The 22,642-nt window shown below is 37.8% G+C and overlaps 1 protein-coding gene across 1 annotated transcript; it reads right to left on the bottom strand.

Annotated features, from left to right (window-relative positions):
• Positions 1-10,330: 10,330 nt before the first annotated feature.
• Positions 10,331-18,969, bottom strand: LOC104942135 (astrotactin-1-like). Its single transcript, XM_010767333.1, has 3 exons — positions 18,884-18,969; positions 16,034-16,108; positions 10,331-10,472 (listed from the first exon to the last, which is right to left on the bottom strand). Exons 1-3 carry the CDS (start codon positions 18,940-18,942, stop codon positions 10,331-10,333), a joined length of 276 nt encoding a protein of 91 aa, XP_010765635.1. The 5' UTR covers positions 18,943-18,969.
• Between the last annotated feature and the right edge of the window lie 3,673 nt (positions 18,970-22,642).

The following is a 22,642-nucleotide window of genomic DNA, read 5'->3' as shown; positions in this document are numbered from 1 at the left end:
AAAAATAGGCTACGTCAGATTATTCCAAGGGACATACATGTCAAGTCAAGTCAATTTTTATTTATATAGCCCAAAATCACAAATCAGAATGAGGGGGTCCTTGGTGTATTCTCTATCTTGTAAGGGGTCCTTGGCTGAAAAACAATTGAGAACCTCTGCTCTACAGTACAGGTTAGCTCTGAGTGTTAGTGAGGCTTGCTAATGTAAACAAAGACGTCCAAAACACGTCAGGCATTGTTTCTGATAGCAACTTTCTGTGGGTCCGCTGCCGAATTGACGTCAGTTCGGATGGAATCTGTATCCGCTCGTTGTACACCCGTTTTTAAAAGATTTGCGTACAGAGGAAAAGAGAGAGGGTTTTATTTTCTGACGCTGCGTGAGTTCCCCGACGCACCGGGGACACATATTTATGTATAAAAGACATCACAAAGTGCATTTTGCATGATAGGTCCCCTTTAATTTAGAATCCCTACTTATCTTTCTAAGTTCAACACAAAAGACAAGAAACTCAAAATTAACATAGTTGAGAATTTACAAAGTCAGTAACTTATCTTTAAAAAAAATATATAAGCCTGTTGTATGTTTGAAATGTGGTGCATAGTACATCATCAAATTAAGCACAATCAAAATGAGCTGTTGAAACGCAGAGGAAAATGATACCAACAAACCACATGTCTGAAAATAGCTCTGTGAAAGTGACAATACAATCAATGCTCAGAGGTCAATCTACTTAGAGCTAGTACAAACTGCTAGTGAGTGCTGGGAATAAAGAGCAAATGTCACATGTGGTTCTGGTAAGTGCACACTTAAGGTAACAGCATTTACAAAAAGCCCAATTCTGCAACATTTCACAAGTTAAGTCTGTCCCAAAAACCTGCCAAAGAATGTCATTGTGTCTTTTTCTTTTATTCATCTTTATCTTTCCAGATTTGTTCATTTCACATTGTGCATTTTTGGCAAGCCAACACATAACATGTCAGTTCAGGAAGAACTCAGCATTTATATTAATTTTTATCTAGCCCGTTTCCATGACAACATTATCAAAATGCTTTTGCTGTCATTTTTTTTGTCAGGACCTACCTGGGTTCATTCAATCCAATCAACACTTACATTGAATATGGTTTTACTGAATGCAGAGTAAGTAAGTAAATAGACTAAGATGGGTAATATTGTAAACCATTTCAGCAAAAACTTATTTTCAAAAACTTTATTCAGCCAGCTGCTGAAGGATTCCACGCTAGTTTAAGGAAAGCTACAGAGTCAGAGGCATAATATTACAAGTAACTTTGTAGTGTCCTAGGAGAGCTATGTGAAATCTTCAAAGCCAGAAAAACATAAATCATCAGTGAAGCACAAGACATATCACTTACCGAGCTGAGCTCTGCACTCACATGAAAGTCCGTGCTGGAAAAATCAGTGAAGTAAAAATGTCACCTGTCCATACTGGTGTGCTTCCTGGCTACATCCTCAAAGTCTCTCTGTGGCTTCATCTACAGAATAACTTAGAATAACAGATACCGTACCCTAGTCTCCTTGACACAGCTTTTTTTCTCACAGAACTTCTAGCATCATTCATGTCTTCCCAAGAAACAGGGTATGGTGTACCAAATAAAAAGTACTAATACAAAATCAAAATGATGAGTCCAATACCCCTGACTAGTTCAGTAAATATGATTTCTAACTCTAAAGATCATGCTGGCAGCAAGTAAAAAACTCATTACAAAATACTGGCTCAAAAAGGTTTCTTCTTTTTTGTTCAACTTTGTTAAACACCTACAACTTCTACAACAGATTACCTATGTGACTCAACAAAATAAAACAACAGCTTAAAATGGCAGGCATATATCATAAAGATCTTATCGATTAGATAATATTGACTGTATGTAATGTGAGTGTTACAATATGTATCAGCCATATTTGCCTAGTTTTACTTATCCTCCCACAAACTCATGTGTTTTTCTTTTTTTTGCTTTTAAAATAAATGTGAGAACACCCATAAATAAAATGCTAAAAATAATTAACACCAAGAGGAACAATGGCAACAACAATTTGTGATGAATAAGGGAGGTTACATAAGCTTTAGTTAAATCCTGTTTGCCATTAGCTGCTCACTTAATGATTGAATTACGTTTCTATGACATTTGTGTCCTTTTCAATGTTTTAATTAGAGAGAGTAATTAGCAATACGTTGCTCACAGTTGGTTATTATCCCTTCCTACCTCAATTCCAATACACAACTTATTTAGAAGGTCCTCCTCCAGACATATAAGGTCCTTAATGGGCAAGGTCCAAGTTACATTATTAACTCCCTTGTAAGCTACAAGCCATCAAGAACAATGCGATCCTCTGCTTCTGGTTTTTTACAAGTTCCAAAAAATAGCGGTAAAAAGACGTTTGGTGACACAGCTTTCATTAACTATTCCCCAAAGCTGTGGAACCAAATACCTGTAGGCATCAGGGAAGCCAGCTTGGTGGAAGTCTTAAAAAATAATAATATAATTTAGCCTTTTAGGAAGCAAACTCCTGCTCTATGCTGCACTTACTCAATGTATTGCGATGCATTTCAACCTGTCACCTGGTTGTGTGTTGAATTTGCACTATCCTCCTTTTAATGCACAATTTCATTGTTTTACCTTTAATCTAATTGTATTTCGTATATATATGTCTACTCTATGCAATTTTTTGTTTGTTTTTATGTCTTTTAATGGTATCTGTATTCTGTGTGATATACATTTTCTGTGAAATGTGTATGTGAAGCACTTTGGACCGAACTTGTTGTATGAAAGGTGCTATACAAATATCAGAATACCTTTATTAGTCCCACAGAGGGGAAATTTGCAGCGTTACAGCAGGAAAGAGCCACAGACAGCTTAGTGTTGCATATCTTAAATGCGTTAAAAAAAAGTACTAAGTTATAATATAATAAACAACACAACAATATGCTAATTTGAAAAATAAATAAATAAAGATTATTATTATTATATTATTATTATTATATTATTTTGGCCTCAGCTCGAGCTAATTTTAGTTTTGTTTCGCCATCAGCTTTAGTGTTCGGCCGAAACACTTTCTTTAATGGAAATCAAAGCAACACAAGAAGCATGCCAGCCGTCGCCCTAACCCCACCCCGCTCTGGGACTGAAAAGTGTTTCTGTCCTGTGTCGCTGTAGGGGCTATTCTCCCTGCATTGTGCCCTTGTTTCCCATATCTCATTCTACATTGTACTGATCTTGGTGTTTTTCTACTGCCAAAATAATATAAAATATGTAGTCATCCATGACAACCTCCATGTTGTTATCAAGGGATGCATTTTTTTGGCTTTTGGCTGTAGCAGCATTATTTATTCATCTATACTGAGTGCTATTTTTGCAGTTAGTGATGCTCTGAGGAGATCATTTATTCAGCTGCGAAGTAGTTCAGATATGCAAGCTACCATTTCACCATCTTTTAAAGTGAAAATGGATAGGTGGGTGATCTGAATGCAAGAACATACACTTGTTGTTTTGTAAAGCTGGCCAGACTACACTGCCTTACAGCAGAGGTCACTTTGAAACAGCCACTGAGAAACAGAAATAGGGAACCAAATAAGTCTCTGTTGGCATGCTTTTGTTATGGTTACTATAGTGATAGTGCTGCTAACATAATCACTTATGTCTCTAAGGATTTCAACTATTCAAGGTTAATAGTTTTGCATTGAATATTTTAATTTGTGTTTCAAGAATTGTAGAAATGTATTTTCTGTGCTAAGTCTATCACTTTTATAGCAGGATGTGACATATTGAAGGGAAATGGCAGTACATTCTCATGGTTCATATAAAAGATTAAACTGTTGCTTCAACCAGACAGTGGGTGGCATTTACATCTTCAACATGTCACCCAGAGATCTTGTCAGACTGTTACTGAATATGGAAAATGTGGCCCATGATACTGAAATAACATTGGATTTCAATTTGATATGTGTCATCTGCAGCTTAGTCTGGAAACTTCTTGCAGACCTGTCAAGAAATCACACCTCTACAAATCCAAACTTTCCATAACGTATCTCTTCAAATGTACAAAACTAAATGAAGTCCACCTTTGAAGTGTTATGTCTATTTAATACCACCCACACGATATGATCCCTGACACATTTATCCTGATCGGCACATCTAATATAGTTGTAGTTCAGGTTCTCTTATTAACATGAATTCACGTGACCCATTAGCAGAGATTTCTGATAGCCTTGAGTTGATGAATACCTTATTTTTTCTAAAGATTTTCTTTCCAGACTTTCTATTAAAATTAAAATATATAATTGGAGTCATAGGAAGAAGCACAACCTCCTTTTGACCTAGTTATCAGTTGACCTGGTCTCCCTCCAACTGAATCATTAATTCTGTGCTGTGATCCAAACCAGACAGCACTCCTGTCCATTAGCCACAGGTGTCTTCAAGTCACTTCTGACTTTGCCAGGTCTAGCTGTAATTCCCATGATATATTATGGGATGGTAATTGGATGGGGAGTAGCCATGACTCAGAGTGACCAGAACATGAATCAAGTTGGACAGAGCATATCTTTGTACCCAGCGACACACCCGAGGTCATAGCTCTGTTTTTTGTTTTTTTGGATGGATGATAACGATAGTACTAACATTTTTACTGTTGTGCTATTATGATGGTTATTTTTGATTTCCTGTCCTGCATCCTTGAACTGCTGCTGGCCGATGACACACTGTGTGACAACCATGATTTAAAAGATACAAAAATAGAGTTGACAATGTTTATTAGCTAATGTGATTTACAAAGGAATTTGTTTTGCTTTGTTGTACCTAGCTCTAAAGATAGTATTGTCATAAACAGTTAGACAATCCATCGCTAAATACATGGCTGATGATGTGTTTTCGTCTTTAAGAGTGGAACATATGCTTATTTGATTTCTGGCTAGAGAGTTAGATGAAAATATTGATACTACTCTCATGTGAGTGTGTCAAGTAATGGCAGAGAAATAGTCTGGCACATATAGTCGTTAAACCAAAACATGTTTTTGTATGTGTTTGGTACAGACTAAATATTTATTGCGTTATCTATAACTTTAGATGTGATGGCAGGTGGATTTTTATCACCATTTGGACAGAGCCCGTCTAGATGTTTCCTCCTGTGCCCAGTCTTTATGCTAAGCTAAGCTCAGCTAAGCTAACTGTGTACTAGATGTAGCTTTGTATGTTAACTATATAGAGAAGCTTGGAACCACATCACCAGCTCCAAAAAACATGCTTTTTTTTACATTTCTGTGTCTGTAAATGAGTTTCATTAGTAGTCCAAGTAACATTATAACATACACTTTCAAATGTTATGTCATACTGTTATGATTTGAAGTATCTTCTGTATTTGTTTACCATCATAACTTATAAGAGAGTATTTTGTGGTGGGATCGACGACAGATTCTTCTTTTTTACTAAATTTATAATGGTTTTAATGAGGTTAAACTACAATCATTTGCAATTATTATTTTTCATACATTCAACAATGGGGTATCTCATAATGAAAGAAGGCTAACGTCAACAAAATCACCATGCACGAAAATATCTTAATATCCACAATTGTAAGTGCAATTACAAATGAGTATCAGAGCAAAAGCAACATGAATATAACCCGGTAACAATTGGCTGGTCAGGGATTTTGAGACCATATCTCTAAAGAAGCTTTTGAATGCGAGCTGCATTGCATTGTCCTTGCTGCACCCAGTTTCCAGCCCATGGTTATCCACCAGGTGCTTGAACTGGATGAATTGGGCCTTTGTGAGGCTTCAGAGGCTGCTCGCCTTGGAGCTTCCCTTAGTCAGCACGCCAGTTCCTTAGATGTAATATCCTGTTTCCATACTGTGTGCTGAAAGTTATTTGTTATATTTCCCCTGGCACTTCATACAATATGGTGTTCAGATGAAGTGTGCCTGTGCAATATAATAGCTGTTTGCTTACGTTAGATACATTGCAATATTTTTAATTGACCTTATAGGATAATGGTCCGCAGACTATAATGCTGCATTGACACTTGTTTGGTAGAAGTCTCATTTCTAATTTCTCTTAGTCATTTTTTCTACATCCCTGTTGTAGGACTTTTAAAGTTCCTAATGAACTATTCAAAGCAAACATAAAACAATGAATGCATACATGTTTCCTCTGGGCCTGTAATGTATCTTTCTAAAACATTGTCTTTTTTTGTGCAAGGTAGCGCAATTCCCTAAAGACACGCATCATCAAAGGCATGAGTCAGCCTTGTAATTGAAAACTGAATTATTTCCATCTGCAATGCTATATGATAATATCAATAACATGATTTCACTAGTTTACATGCCCTTGAGACCCCTTACCCACATTGTTAATCAAGAGCCGTGAATCGCAATGTCGATATGTTACCCCATTCAGTAATAAATTCAGACCTGTGGGGATAAAAACAACAAATGTATTTTGGTATAGTTTTGGAATGCCATCATTTTGACCCAGTTACCCATCAGACTTTATTTGCACAGGCAGCAAAAAGCTCTGCATCTGTGTGCTCGGAGGAAGAGATTGACTCCACTCATTGCATAATCATTTATTCCTCTTTGTTTGCTATACTTAGAGACTAACCTGACATAAATCTGAAACAAGGCCGACAGACACCTCCATCCTCATACACTGTTTTCCAAGGACTTTTAGCTTTGGTGTATGTAGACCTGGCATTGTTAACAGCAGGAATGTGTGCCTAGCATGCAAATACAGCAGATGTTGTGATGTGTAGGGGAAAGCAGAGTGTTTCCTCTCAGGATATGTTTTACTTGCTGGCAGAGCTGAAGGTTGTTGTCTGAATCATGTTGGATTAGGTGTGTTTTTATTTACAGATAAAATAATGTTTGCCACATCAATAAACAGATTCCTCAAAATATGGTCTGAAGGAATATCTGTTAAATTACTTTTGTTATGTTTTTCACTATCATGCAATATAAGTGGATTTGATCAAGACTGAATGTGATGAGAGAACACTTAGTAGGAATAGGATGGATGATAACAATAATCGTATGCAATACGTTGATGAATTAGGTATGTTTCCCTGTTATAAATATATTTTATTTAACAAAGCAATGCATAGTTCACATGAATAAAAAAATACATTTGCTGTTTTATTTCCTGGTGAATTGCAGTAATTGACCAACAGCTACAATAATATCACATGACAACCCACAAGCTGCTTGTAGAGTTTCCTAACAACCTCATAACTCAGCCGCTGAACAATAAAGCATCCTAACACTAAAACAAGACGTCAAAACAAATCAAAGATAGACACCAAATAACTGAGAGGAATAGATACCCTGAGGCGGAATTAATTTTTTTGACACATTATCTGCAGCTGTTGGTTGTCGTTTTTTTTAAAATAATGAAATATTAATTCAAGTCATAAACAATTACAAATCAAAGCGAAGAACAGCATTTTAACAACAAAAGTCAAAATTGATGATCAGAAAAGATTAAATGAACAGGCAGCAGTGCAGTTTTGTCAGTTGCAGTTTTGTCATGACATTTATTAAATGTTCTTTTTGGTATACACTTTGATTTAAAAAAACACAATACTTTAAAGGCTGTGATGCTCGTGCCATGAATCCCCTTGCAAGATAAATATTTCTTAACCAAACACGCCGAAGCTGCTTTTAGTTTTTTTTAGCTCCCCAAAAATGGAATACACTTCCAGAAAACCTGAGGTCTTCACTAACACTGAGTCACGGATAAAAACACTACTTTTTTCAGCTGCTTACCCAGAAGTATTTTAACTTGTTTTAGGACCTGCCATATTTACAATATTGTTTTTAAACTATTCTGTATCTCTTTTATGCATGGTTTTTATGAATCTGTTATTCCATTATGTGTATTTATTGTGTTCCTTTCTGTTGTCTTCTTATTAAGTGTTAATGAAGATGTAAAGCACTTTGAATTGCCTTTGTGCCTGAAAATGTGTTATATAAATAAATGTACCTTACCTTACCTTGAGGAAATCACAATATTGGATTTTTGAAAGAAATAAAACGACTGCTGAGTGGTCTTAGAAACACAGCTCGTGTGTTTGGCCATGGTAAATGAATCCCTTCAGAAGCAATGCGCCCACACAATTGAACACCATGCCAAATTGCGGCCACCTAGGGAGAAAATGATGGGGTAGGGACCGGGGACCCCGGGGGCAGCCACTATACGATGTATAATGGCTGTAAAAAAAACTGTAATCATCCCTGCTATAAGCAACATGACATACTTATTTTCATGATTGGCTTTGGAAAACAACTACAAGAAAAGTAACATTTATTCCTGGTCTGCTTTTTTTTAAAAGTTTTATTTTATTGTAATCTTATTGTAGGACAACTCACTATCTCACTCATGCGAAAAGGTTTGAAATTAGCCCCTGGCAGGGACAAAATGAACTTCTTGAGTGCCTACATGCTAATGAGACAAATGAGGGGGATCATCTGAGTGAGACTAATTTCACCTGACATTATGTTCACAGGGCAAATAACCAGCGGTAAATTATGGCAGGATCTGACACGGTTGCACACACTACAGTAACTTGTTGAGAGGGCATGTTCCAGCATTCACTAAAAGACAAATCCCACTACTAATTACATTAACGTACCACTTCCCCCAAACTAATTCCGTTCACACAGACTTTATGCTACGGCATAATGCTGTCAGACCAGATGCAGTCACGTTTACTCTTTGGTGATTCACGATGCTGTTGAAAAAGTTAAGTTAGATGATAGTGTATACTGTAGCTCTGTCTTCCGCTAAGTTATAAATAGAAAGTAGTATACCCAATAACAGCAATCACAAATTGGACCAGGAATGACATCTTTCCTAAGTCACCTTCAGAGGAAATCATTTGTTAATGAAAAATATGGAACAAGTGGATGTCACTAATATGTATGTGAACGACTGTTGAAGCCTCACATTTGGAATTTCCATAGTCTTCCCTTTGTTTTTTTCGACCAAGAAGTGACCATGTTTGGATGGATGTGTTTGGGGGATACGATTTGCCCTATTTCATTGTCTATTTTAAAATACATTGGTGTGAAATGAACAGGATAAACATTGTGCTGGATTTAAAAAGACTAGCTATTGAGGTCAAAATGCCTTTAAGAAAATGGTAGGGGACATGATGATGGAAGAGGTGAGATGGTAAAGGTCAGGTTGTTGAGGGCTTTGTAGGTGGTGATGAGTAGTTTAAAGTCTATTCTGTATAAGTAAGTATACTTTTTTTTACTATTTTGTATAGAATGCATAAAAACAGATGTAATGTTATTTTTGTCAGCATCTACAGTACCAACAGGCAATCAATGAAAATGCATAAATTAAGCTTAACAGTAAATTTTTCTGCGTTGTTCCACAAATACTCAAATACTTTTGATTTCTTTCTGATAGGAGATTTGGAGCTAGGGCACAGCAACAGTTGGCATCTTGGTAGCATTATAGATGAATGGTAAGGGGATCCTTAACAAAGAAAGGCTTTATCTGTTGAAACATCCAGAGAATATTCAATAGACACGCACAGATCGTTACATTTCCCTTAACTTCATCCCTAGTTTTTAACATGTCCATCTTGATATGACGTGGTCTTATTCTGGATCAAAGTTCTGGAGTGCTAGCAAAGCAAAATAGCTAAATAATGATGTTGCTTCTCCAGTGCAGTTCAATACTGCAGCATTGTTTTGGCTCTCTGCAGCCCAGACAAAAACAGAGTCGTTCCACAGTGAACAGATTTTCATTGGAGGAGTTATGAACCGTTTAACAACCACAATGCTCTTCTTGGCTTTGAAATGCAGAGCAATTCTTTCTTCTCATTCTTGTTTTTTCCACTCTGGGTTTTCTGCGTCTTTATAATTGATTTTGTGTTGAGTTTTATTACCCTGAATCATGACCGCTAACACCTCAGCATCAACCTCACATGGCTGCTTAACACTCACTGCAACAATTGTAAATCAACACCAAACGATGATTAAGTGAGAATACAAATCAGTGAGACGGTATGAGAGTATCAGATAGATTCCAGAGGATGATGGATGAAAGAGATGATCGTGAGGAATATTTATCGAAAAACCGATTTGTGCTTTCTTTGTCTTGTGAGGCTTCATCAAAAACCAAACAAAGTGGGCAGAGATTCCTTTCTGTGCAGCTTTAGTACAGCTCAGTTTAATGCAACAATCAGCAAGATTCTATCCTGCTTCACAGCCTCATGAAAACCTTTATTTCATTAGCGGGGGCTTCTGTCATCATGTCTCAGGAATGTCCTCACAGGGAAGTAAGTGTGGTAAGTGGTACCAGTACATGTCATCTCACCTTACGTCCACCGCATCCTCCATGACTGTCATGTCAGTCTTGCACTTTGCTGAAGGGTTGATGGCTAGCTCGGCGGGGGGGATGACAAAGCTTTTACTCAACGGCAGCCACATCCCTTCTCCTAAGGTATATGTGAATCTACAGAGGGAAATAAGGGTGAGTTAGACAGGTAAGGTCACAGGTTTTAGCTCTAGTTTGAAATAATACAATAAACTAGGGTAACTTAGTATAATGCAACAAAGAAAAAAAAATTTAGAAATCACTGGTACACTTTTTGGAAGAATCACCACATCAAACTTGTTGTGCTGTTTTTAATGGGGCCCTACCATGCTATCTGGAGTGTTCCCTTTCCTGTAGTGTTTTACATAGGTTTTTGTGCATATAAATGGTCTGCAAATGCTAAAATCCTTAAGTTCATGCTAGAGGGAGTTTCTCTGATCAGGTGGTATATTTTATGGCAGCCTCTGCCTAAGTGTGAATGGGTGAACACTGCTCGTATGTAAAAATGCATTGAGTGGTGGACAGACGGGAAACGTAGAAAAGTATATTCAACATTTACAGACAGACCAAACCAAGCCCAATACTTAACCTCCATGGCGTAGATAAAAAACTACGACAAAATAACTCACACTGATCTTTAAGTGTAGAAATGTAAGCAGTTCCCCTTTACGTAATCTACAAAGGAGTACTTTTCCTGTAGTGCAAAAACCACCACCGTGAGACGTCATATTATCTACTTGTCAAAGATAAATGTCTTTGCTGCCTCAATGCTTTAGAATAATGGCGTTGAGTTGCTTAGAGGGTATGTATATTACCTTTGAGCAAAGTTATCCTTTTTGCATAACTCTTTCTTGAGCAGAAGGACACTGTGTGCTAATGGACGCAATGCATACCAAATGAGAAACCCTGACAAAAAAGGGCCAATAAGAGCTTCCCCTGAGACCAAACAGGCCCATAAATCTGTAAACAACAGATGTCTGGAACAAAAAGCTTTAAAACTATTCTTTGGTTGTGAGTCAATGAATATCATCAATCTTTAAACACTTTGCAGATGAAAAGTAATACTTCCGACTTTAAGCCAAACCGAGCATGCTGATTAACATCAAATGCATTATTACTACTGATAAATTATTCATGAATACTTTTAGCACAATGGAATGGAACTTGTTGATTCAAATGGTTAACAACCATTTTTTTATGCAGACTAAACACATTTCCTCCTTCACCATTGAATTGAATTTGCATTAAATGAATTGCCAACTGAGCATTAGGAAAGGGCAGTGGATTGTGGGAACTGCATATTTACCAATCACTTTAAGAACAGACGGATTAAACCATTGTGGAAATAGAACACTTAATTACATCCACCCAATTACTCCTCCTTTGTTTCAAAGTCAAGTGTCCTGTGGATCAGAGTGCTGCCTTCCTTCCATGTATTATAAAACACTTGGTTCCAGCAAGTAATAAGCAGTCCAAACAAATGTAATATTTCCGTATTATAATTTGAAAGGTGTTACCACTTCTCCAATGAGTCACTTCACGGGAAATGAAAACCCCATTGAAGCAGTATGACGTATATGTGTGACCACAGGACAACTTAGCGGACGCTAAGCACCACTTCATAATGGACATCTAGGGACTGGTGTGCTGCTTTATGACCTATGGTTCACCTGGAGAGAAACTGGAGGAGCATAACACTAAGAGTTCCTGTGAGAAAACTGTTGTCGAGTGGAAAACATGTTTGCAGTCCTTAGAGGAATTCTCCGTGGTTAATATCGTGCGAATGGCAAACACTGTGTGATTGAATGCTGACTTTAAGCACTTTTCTCTTCTTACACGTGATAAATGTGCCTATCCTTGTTTTTTTCTTTGTTATCATTTATTCTCTATACCACTGTGATTCTAATTGCCTAATTGACTCCTGTTATTTTATGGTAATATGCTTGCTGATATTCAAGGTCTCTTTCCGGCGCCTGAAGCCGACAGGGTTGCTCGGCGAAGTTCAAAGCTTGAGGCTGAACCATTTGAATTAGGATGGATAGCTAGGTTGGAGCAGTCTGAGGACAAAGACATTTTAAACTGCACGCCTGGACAGAGTGAGAAGCAAAAGCCTTCGTGCAAAAAACATCCAAGCAGGGAGGGCAATGTATCTTAGAGATATTAGTACGATGGCAGCCTCCTCCTGTCTGTTCATAACATAAACACAATGCTTACAGTTGCCAGATAAACTCTATGGGTTTCCTTTTTATTGCAAGCAGTATCAACTACTGTCTTTTGTTGTTTTTGCTGCATGGAAATACTTGTAATGAAGGCAGTAGCACATTTCCGTTAGATCTGCTCTGTCTCAAGCCAGGAAACAAATCATTTTGGGATAAAATACAGTTATACACATTGTTAGAAAAATCTGGCACACACAAGTGTTCTACTGTTTGTTTCTTTGTGAACTGGCTACCAATGAACATAGCAAAGACCTTCTTGACAACTATATTTGCTCTTCTTAAGGCATATTTACTAACCCTTACCCATGTCATGAAATACTGTAACGGAGTTAACACATTACACAAATCTTGAATTATTAAAGATGATACATTTTGTTTTCATTCTTAAAACAGCGTAACAGATTTGTTGCCCCTTGATGGCAGGGGAACGAGGTGTAAAACCCCAATGTCATCATTACGTTAAAAAGGTTGACATTAGAAAGGTTTTAGCCAACAGTTGCATATTTACTCTGCACATCACTGTTTGCATTTTTGAAGAGTTTTTTTATTGCTACCAGAAAAATAATATATTGAAAAGTCAGTTTTGGGTCTCAACCACAAATAAACAGTTCAACATTTTGTACAGGGGCTAAATCAGAAAATAGCTAACAAATACAGGAATCAGACAACAAATTTGCACACCTTTTTATAGGGATGTAGCGATACCAAAAACTCACGGTACGATAATATCGCGATAAAAAGTCCACGGTACGATATTTATCGCGATATTGAAAAATAAAGGGAAAACATTTGAATGTGTTTTCTTTTTCTTTTTTTTACTTGAATTTATTTTTCTTTATTAAATAATAAATCTGATTTGTACAGCATTTTAGGAGGATAGTAGTATTTTAAAGTGTCAGCAATATCATAATCAGACCCTGCAATAGAATAAATCAAGTTTCCCTTTAGTTTTTCAAGTAACTCGACTCTAACTCACTAACTCACTCAGCACCATCAAGTTTATCTTTTAGGAATATGAGCATGTCCACATTTCCAGGCAGAAGCTGGGATGTTTGGGCGTTTACAATATCCCCTGCTGTGGAAAAGACTCTCTTGCTTGGTACTGATGTTGCTGGGACAGAGAGATATGCTTTGTCCATGGGTGACAGCAGTGGGTAAAACTGTGCATTGTCTCTCCACCACTTCAAGAACTATACAGTTTTTGCCAAGAAGGTGAGGCTTATTGACAGGGCGAGATATAAATATACTGTTGGTTATCAATGTCTCTAGGTATGTACATGTAGCCCTGTAAATATGATGTCTTTTGTGTTATCTGTTGTTTTATGTTCACCTTGTAACCTTGCTGCCATGTTGGACAGGTCTCTCTTGAAAAAGAGGTCGATGATCTCAATGGAACCATCTGGTTGAATAAAGGTTTAAAAAAAAAAATGTATTTAAAAAAATGTCATTAAAAAAAAAAAGAAGTTTTAAATCGCGGTATACTTTGTCGGTCTCACGACGGTATTGAGACATTTTCTTACCGCGATATCGCGATATTTGATATATCACAGACACACACACACACACACACACACACACACACACACACACACACACACACACACACACACACACACACACACACTTCGTGTCAGTTTAGTCTCCTGATTTTAAATGGGAATTAAATCATTTGAGTGTTCCCAAAGCACCAGTTTTCTGCAGTTTGTGTGGGCCTACTGTACNCTGTATTAAACGGACTCAGAGCAACATTGACATCCCTTTGGACTTGTGTTAGTGCCGACCCAACACATGCAAGTCCAGCCACTCTCCTTGCAGCTGGGTATTAGTATCGAATGACACCACAGCGAGGCGAGACAAAAATACCTGCGTACCTTATGGAAAGTACCAGCAATTTAAATTTTAAAGGTCAAATGTGACACTGCGAGACAAAGATCTCTCTTAAANGGGGATCCTCCCCGGAAGACATTTTTGAGAAATGACCCCTTAAATTATGACTTCTGGTGATGTTAGAGGGGGGGGGAGGACACATTGAGGCTTAAAAATTATTTTTAAGCCTCAATGTGTCCTCCCCCCCCCTCTAACATCACCAGAAGTCATAATTTAAGGGGTCATTTCTCAAAAATGTCTTCCGGGGAGGATCCCCCCCGGAGTGCCCTAGTATGGTTTGGTCCCTATTTCCATAGCCCCACCAACAATATTTTCCACCAGCCGCCACTTTGGATTTAAGAGAGATCTTTGTCTCGCAGTGTCACATTTGACTTTTAAAATTTAAATTGCTGGTACTTTCCATAAGGTACGCAGGTATTTTTGTCTCGCCTCGCTGTCCACCAACTCCAGTGAGGAGAATCTGGCAGCTAAGTGTTTCACTCTATTTACCAGTTAGTTTCTTAACTGTGCCTGTCTGCTGTTTGGTGCTGGGCACGAAGCATACAAGAGTCTTTTAGCTTCTTTCTGTTTGTGGAGCATTAGGCAGCCCCCTTTAGGTGTCATTCGATACTAATACCCAGCTGCAAGGAGAGTGGCTGGACTTGCATGTGTTGGGTCGGCACTAACACAAGTCCAAAGGGATGTCAATGTTGCTCTGAGTCCGTTTAATACAGGTAACATGTCTATCAACAATGTACGTTGTGACATGGCCTTCATGTGGACCAAACAGGTATTTTTTTACTGTTTGAATATGTATGTATTTGGCACCCAGCAGCTCACGTTTTCAAGTTACATTCTGTCTTGCCCTTTTCCGTGCATCTTTGGCTGTACTATTAAAAAAAGGCAACCAACTTTCCAGTTCTTGTGAGGGTGTCTGATTTTTTTCTTATATGTAAAAGAGGGGTATTTGCAATTCTCTGTAATAAGAAAACCAGAACCAGGAAATGTGAAAAATGTTGTATTGACTGTTACATCTGCAGTCCTTAATATAGAAGAAAAAAAGAAAAAGAAAAAGGCAAAAAGAGCAAAAAGGTAATCTTAAACGTTGTCGTTTTCTTCTTTGGCCTTATAGCCACGGACCTAACACAGACTGGATTACGCTGTTTTTTGACTCCTTTTTTAGGAAAAACTGTACCGTTGTCCTATTGCTGAGGATATTGAGACTCACACTTTCAAAACAATTCTTATTACCCGATAATTAATTTATGTCTTCCAAATTGAATTCTCTTTTCTAATCAATCAAAAAACTCACTGCTCTAAAATTAATCAAAATGTAACGATTATTTGACCTGAGAGGAAATAAAGTGGCCCATGTTCTTCTTCTATTTGAGCAACTAATTTCCCATTCTATTACACCTCTAAAACAAAACATAGCTACAGAAAGCGTTCCACAGCCAGAGCTCACCATTCTCCCTTAATCATGAGAGAGAGAGAAATCAAAGCTAGCGCAACCAGAGTTATAACGAGAAGTTTGACTGCGCAATCTTTTTGTGCAGCACCATGGAAACATGTAGCGGGATAAAAAAAACAAAGTTCTGTGAAGTTCACCCTTACCTGAAAATGCGATCAGAGGGCTGTTCCCCCATCACAAGATCAAACCCGCGCTGGAAGATGGTGTAAGGCCAGGGACTGACATTGATAAAAGAAGAGATCAGAGGAAGAGACAAAAACAGAGGAGAGAGAATAAAACTGTGTGTTAAAATCAAAGAGTGAGATGTGCACCCATCCTCCTAATATAAACCCTGCTAAAATCACAGGCCCGTGTTTCAGTGTCTCGCTTCGAGTCATTCCCGCCTTCCGGAGCCCCCGAAAAATCACAAGCAGCTTTACGATGTGTGCTCTGTGTAAACATGCTGATTGAAAAATGTGTTCTGCAGCAGCTGACATGCAATGTGACTTTGGCTCATATCTGTTTCCCAGGGGAGGGGACAAGAGAGGATGACAGAATGGGAGAAGGGGCACAGAGCGGGGGGGTGGGGGGTGGGGTGAGGAAGAGGGTGACAGAGAGAACAGACAAGGGGAAAAAAACTCAGAGAGAGAGTAAGAGAGGAACATGGAGGGGAGGAGGCTGATACCAAGAGGCAGAAGTGATAGAGGGAGAATGATGGAGATTAATGGGGAGTGGCAGCTCGGGGACTAAACAGTCTGCAAAGTGAGAGTATGAGGAGGAGAAGTGACAGGGTCCCGATGTCATTTTGAGAAAACTCCTACACTACAGTAAGCCAAAAGAACATCGGGGAAGAGGGAGAGACACCTCCATGCCACAGGCTGTGGTCATTAAACATTTAGGTCACCCCAGGGTGCCCACTCTGTCACGCAGAGACAGGGGACACAGGGAGAGCGCCGTGGAAATGAGATACAGAGGGGGCACAGTAGGGTGGTCTAACGGAAACATTCAGATGATGACCACAATAATTCTGTGTTTTGAACGTTCACTCAGGTCGGAATGGGTAACAAAGGAAGTGATATCTAAAATAGTATGCTTTAGTTCTGAGTATTTGTTTTCCCATATCATATTTTACCTGTTTCAATCATCTTTCCTGTGTGTTTTGAGCTTGATAACTAATTTGCTGGCAACTTGGGCAGTGTTGCAGATAAATATCTAAATAAATCATTACGGGGTCATTCATCTAAATACAGTAAATAATGGTAAAACGGAATACATGACACACTTGAAATGTTATCTGGAATACATTATAATTGTAGAGTGATGAAATAATGAAGAATTTAATAATATGTAAACTGTTAATCAAAATGTATTTATTGTGCATTTACAGTAAACTGTTCATGAATTAAATCTTAATGAACACTTGTATGTGACTTTTTGGTATGTTTCTTTCGGTGATTCTGAATCACAACATGTTATTGCTTGTATTTATTTCCTAATTGTTGCCTGCCATTATCTTTTCAGCAAGTGATCAATTAGGTTACATGCTTATATCATTGTACACTTGCACATTATTTGATGAAACATTTCTATAAATAATTTTCAATACTTGAAAATGGTTCACAAATCAATTATTTGTCTTGGATATTTGTTTTCTGTAAATAAATATTGGACAAAAAGTGGTGCTTCATCCAAAAATGTAATAACAATCATATAAAATCACATTGATATCATGGTATCAGTAATATGGAACAACCTCTGACACTTAAAAAATGTGTATCTTTTTACAGTATATGGTAGAATTATTGTGTAGAATTAAACTCATTTCATCATAATCTCGTTATTCTCGCATGGTTTGTGGGATATAAGTGGGAACTCCCCTGTACCTCCACACTACTGTCTTATTGATGTGAGCAGAACTCTCTGGGACAGTGGCACCTTGAGTGGTGACCCGGTGTATGGCACTGTGGCTGGGGTGTTAGCCAAATGTCAAGGACTTTTTAAACAGCAGATGTGAACCCAATTAAGCGTTTATATGACTTCCCGGGATGGGGCCTGAAACAGCGTTTGTTAATGCCAAGAGGTATCAAGTAATCAGTTGAAATCATTTTTTGTAATATAGAGGAAGTGACCTTGCACCTAAAGAAATGGGCAGCCCCAAAAGGTTGATAAAGCTCCAATAACTCTACTGACTCACTATCAACCTAAAAAATGATTTCATAATGGTACTAAAGTACATACAACTGTCTTTTTAGGACTGTGTCGTATAATGGGTTAAAAAGAACTCCAACAGTTTAAAACATAAAGATGGAATTACTCTTCATTCGTGCAGTACTTCTCAGACAATTAAAATATTCATTAAATTGCTGGATTACCAGAGTTTACAAATAGATATACAAAGCACAGCATTGTGATGCGTTCAGCCAGGCATTACGATGTAGTTAGTATGGCTTCTTTGAAAGCTTTAAACCTTTAGGTCAGTTCAAATTAAGTTTAATTTGTTTGTGAAGGACATTTAATAACAAAGAGTGCTTTGACCATGACAGAACATAATTAAAGCAATGCTACAGTTTTAACCTAACCTTAACCTACAATAACACTTGTCAAGACATGGAGAACACATTATCACATTACACAAACTAATGGTAAAATAAAATTAATTTTAGTATCATTTATAATTACTTAACACCTAATCTTTATCATATTGTTTGTTTACAGTAAAAAATAACTATTAGCTTACGTTTTAATAAAGAAGTGTTACAGCACTAAAACTCTGTATTTTATGAATAATCTATGTGTTTAGTTGTGTATGAATATATACTTCCTGCAGCTTGTCTGATACAGAAAATGAATTGGCATTGGCAACATCACAGCTCCGTTTGATTAATCTGTTGAACCAAATGGATGGCCTTGTTGGATGTGTAGGAGGATTCCCTTGTTGTAAATGAGTTTTCTACCATTCTCTCTGCTTGATAATGAGCATCATAAAGCATCATGAGGTGATTATTAGAACTTACCCTTGATTGGGCCCCCACTCACTGCGGATGCAGAGGTGCTTATGGACCGGGTCCTTCATGTAGCCGTCGAGGCAGAGGCATGCTCCTGCAGACAGAAAGGCACTGATTCAATCATGTGTTCATTAAAGTCATGCCTTTTTAATTCATTGGAGAATCCTCTTTGCTCCTCTCCTTTAAAATTAACTCCATGAGAGATATCCCAAAGATGATCTTCCTCAGGCAGTTAGAAAACTCTTAATCATCTCTTATTTTTAATGATGCAGTCCTCATTTTTTCAGCTATTTGCCATATTCTTTGTCCACATTTATTCCATAGACGCTCACAAAGTTTTCCAGCTGGAGTGCTTTAAAAGGCGCTGTTCTATAAATGTCAATTAATGGCCAATGGCATCAAATGAAAGCTCCCCGCTGTTCATCATGCCAATGAATCATTTTATGACAGGTTTGATGAGGACACAATGTGTGTAACTCTGGCACACTACCACACTGGTATAAAAGAAACCGTACTGAAAGACTGCAGTGATTCCATAGAGCTCATTCTGCATGAAAGTTTTTCTGACCTTTTTAGCGAAGAGTCAGAACGTATCTTACTTACGTTTAGTATGTCTTGAGCTAATTTCTTGCAACAATGCAAAGAGCTCCTTTTCCAAATAATGCTACTACGTCTTTAGTCTTATACTTTACAACTATCAAATAAAAGCACAACACCTAAAAATGTCTTTGAATTATTGCAGTCAACTCCCAATGTGGTTTAATTCACAGTAGTGGTGCTTTGATTCATTTACAATACTTTCATTATTTAAAGAGAAAATGCATTTAAAATTCCTTATTCCGTCCACAATAGACTTTTGGGTTAGCGGTTCGTTTTGTTCGGTGTGAACACAGTTTGCTAGTGAACTCTGGAGCGGTTCATCGCTGGTTTGAACGCAGTCCGCACCAAAACACAGGAAGCGTAGGATTAACGTAACACAAGAGCCCGGATGTCTTCAAAATCTTTAGCGAAAGAGTGAAGCAGAAGGAATTGTTGAACAGTGTCGTGTAAAGTAAAAATGATCCGTCAACTATACATAAAAGTCAGAGCCACCTGTCGTTGGTGAAACCTCCGCCTTACTGCTGAACATCTCTCATTATATGTGTTATAATGTTTTTTCGCACGTTGTCTGATGAGCCTTCAGCTAGAGTCTGTTGATATGCTCTCAGCTCCATTAACAGCAGTATGAAAATAACCTGCCGATGCTCCATGGCGGAGGCTCCGGTAGAAATTGCCGGGATTTGCGTTTTTACCCCCTTAATGTCTGAACAATTGTTGAACAGCATTTCCGTGCGCATGACTTGTGTTTAAAGTTTATAGTTTGAGTTTTGCCCGTGTGAATGCAAACCGAACGCAAACTGTTGTTTGGTGCGCAACAGAGAAGGTGTGAATTATTTTTTGTGTTTTATTATTATTACATTTTATTATTTATTTATTTAATTATTAGGTGTGAATGCGACCTAAGAAAGCCATCGAAGATGTTGAACTATTGAGGCTGATTACCACTGGCATCTTTACGGCTGGCTAGCATAATACTTGTTAACTCATCGGCTTTCAATGAAGAAACAAACCAATAAACTTTTAGTTCTTCAGTATTTCCTATTTATTCAGCTTGATTTCTTGAATTGATATGAGACAGCAGAAAGGAGAGGGACTCGGTTTTATGGCAAGTTGGTAATTGTCTGTCTGATATGTCGCACAAAAAACAACTTTCTTCTTGTTAAGAGAAGGAAAGAAAAAACAATGATCTGACTTTGAAAGGAGCGACAGTTCTCAATTTGGAACTTGTATGTGTAGTTGATATTGAGAAAATGTTTTACCCTTACAATGCTTTCAGGTTTTGAACTGCAACACATAGTTACACTTACATGATTTACTGTAAATCAGAAAAAACATCAGATATTGTGAGTGTAATTTGAGTGTTGAAGAAAATAAAAATATATAGATATGGTTCTTCTTGGTCACTTAAACAATTAAAAATACTACCAGATATCCCAATAGACTCTGAATCCTTGTCCATTTTTCAGTTATCTGGCTGGATAAGTGCCTCCACTTCCTAAATGGGAATTAATTAAGTTGATGATTTGTTTAATGGACAGATAATTGGCACTGTCCATATTTACTAAAGTAAAGCTTTCTGTGGACTCCCAAAAATCAATCATAACATGCAACACTGCTCAACTGTGGCTGGCTACAAACAGTGTGATTATCTAAAACTGTTAGAATACCCCAGTTTGAAGACCCCAAGTGGGATTGTTTGATATTAAAGGTCCACTATTATATTGTTTTTTATCAATATATTATAGTTATCAGTTATATACAAAACATGTCTGAAGTGTTTGGCTCGAAATACCCAACAGATCATGCATTGTACAGCCCCATAAACCCCTCTGTTTCAGCCCTGTTTCAAAAGTGCTGATTCTCTGTCTACTTTAGATGAAAATGAGGTGCCACTCCCAGCGCCCCTCTGAGAGATATTTGGTTAAAAGAACACAATAGGCGCTTTCACACCAAGTACTTTTCCCAGGAATAGTTCCCAGAACTTTTCCCCGGAACTTTTATTTCCTGGAACTATCTAGTACAGGGGTCGGCAACCCGCGGCCCACGGGCCGCATTCGGCCCTTTAAGCCCTCTGCTCTGGCTCCCTTGAGCTTAGACAAAAATAAGAAGGAAATAAAATAAAAGTATTTGTAGGACTATTTATATTTTGTTGCATGGTTGAAAATGTTTCGTATCTTGTATTTTGAGGTGATACTGTTACACATAAATAAAAAACAAAACGGTTTTAATTAGGTCAACTAAAATATGCGTCACATCCTGCTACGGTCCCGCGCGAGCGCCTTTTCCTGCGGGTGAATAACCTGACCCCCGGCTCGATGAGCGAACTATGGGTAAATCAAAGAAAAGTACCGGAGGAACACAGGAATTAAATTCTGTGTGGACAGAGTTATATGCTTTCACAGCAAACGATGCTGGTTTACCGGTATGTTTGATGTGTATAGAGAAGTTGTCAAGGTGCTGCAGCCTTTACGTATCGAGGAACAACAAGGGAGAGGAAGACAGCTGACAATCTTCAGTCATAATTCAATGGGGTATGTAATTTATTTCAGAAAACACTTTTTGTTATATTCCATGGAATGCTCTTAACGTCCCGATAGCAATGAATATATTAAATGCTTTGACAATAAATACATACAAAAATGTATCCCTGGAAGCCGTAGTCCTGTAAAAAGCACGACCAATCATCTGAGCCGGCCCGGCTAAAATACCTGGATGGCCTACCTGTCTGTCAGCCTTCCATCTGTGCACAAACTTATCCCATGGTCGTGTGTCATTCGTCATGTGCGCGTTGGAGGAGGGGCTCTGTAAGGAAGTCTGAAGGAATTAGGCATATTTTTTCCGGTTGTGTATTTTCAAATTCTAGCGCACTCGAGCTGGTTTCTCCATTCTTACCTACCCTACCTTTAACTCTTTTTAGGGTGCAGCTATATGCTTTATTTATTTCAAAGTGGGCCCATTTTAATAATATTGTTTTTCCTTCAAATGTGCAGAGGATCCCCAAGTGCTGTGTTTAATTTATTTTAAAGTAGGCCTGTGTATTATTTTTAATTCTCCTTATAGGAGTTCTTTGTTTTGTTATTAGAGGTTAACAGTTTTATATAATGTAATAAATAGCCTAATTACACGCAAAAAAACTGTAGTTTTTGTCTGATATAACAATAAATACAA

This window comes from Notothenia coriiceps, unplaced genomic scaffold (assembly GCF_000735185.1).
Source record: "Notothenia coriiceps isolate Sejong01 unplaced genomic scaffold, NC01 NC01_scaffold00004169, whole genome shotgun sequence".
Classification (NCBI taxonomy): domain Eukaryota; kingdom Metazoa; phylum Chordata; class Actinopteri; order Perciformes; family Nototheniidae; genus Notothenia; species Notothenia coriiceps.
The sequence above is the reverse complement of the archived record's forward strand: the minus strand, read 5'-3'. Positions and strand labels throughout refer to the sequence as shown.

Bases quoted from the DNA above. Each gene is read 5' to 3' on its own strand.
- LOC104942135 (XM_010767333.1), bottom strand. From the start codon at position 18,942: ATGAAGGACCCGGTCCATAAGCACCTCTGCATCCGCAGTGAGTGGGGG. The intron at 16,109-18,883 runs GTAAGTTCTAAT...TATCAATGTCAG, and splicing joins GAGTGGGGGCCCAATCAAGG to TCCCTGGCCTTACACCATCT. The intron at 10,473-16,033 runs GTAAGGGTGAAC...TTCCCTCTGTAG, and splicing joins CCCTCTGATCGCATTTTCAG to ATTCACATATACCTTAGGAG.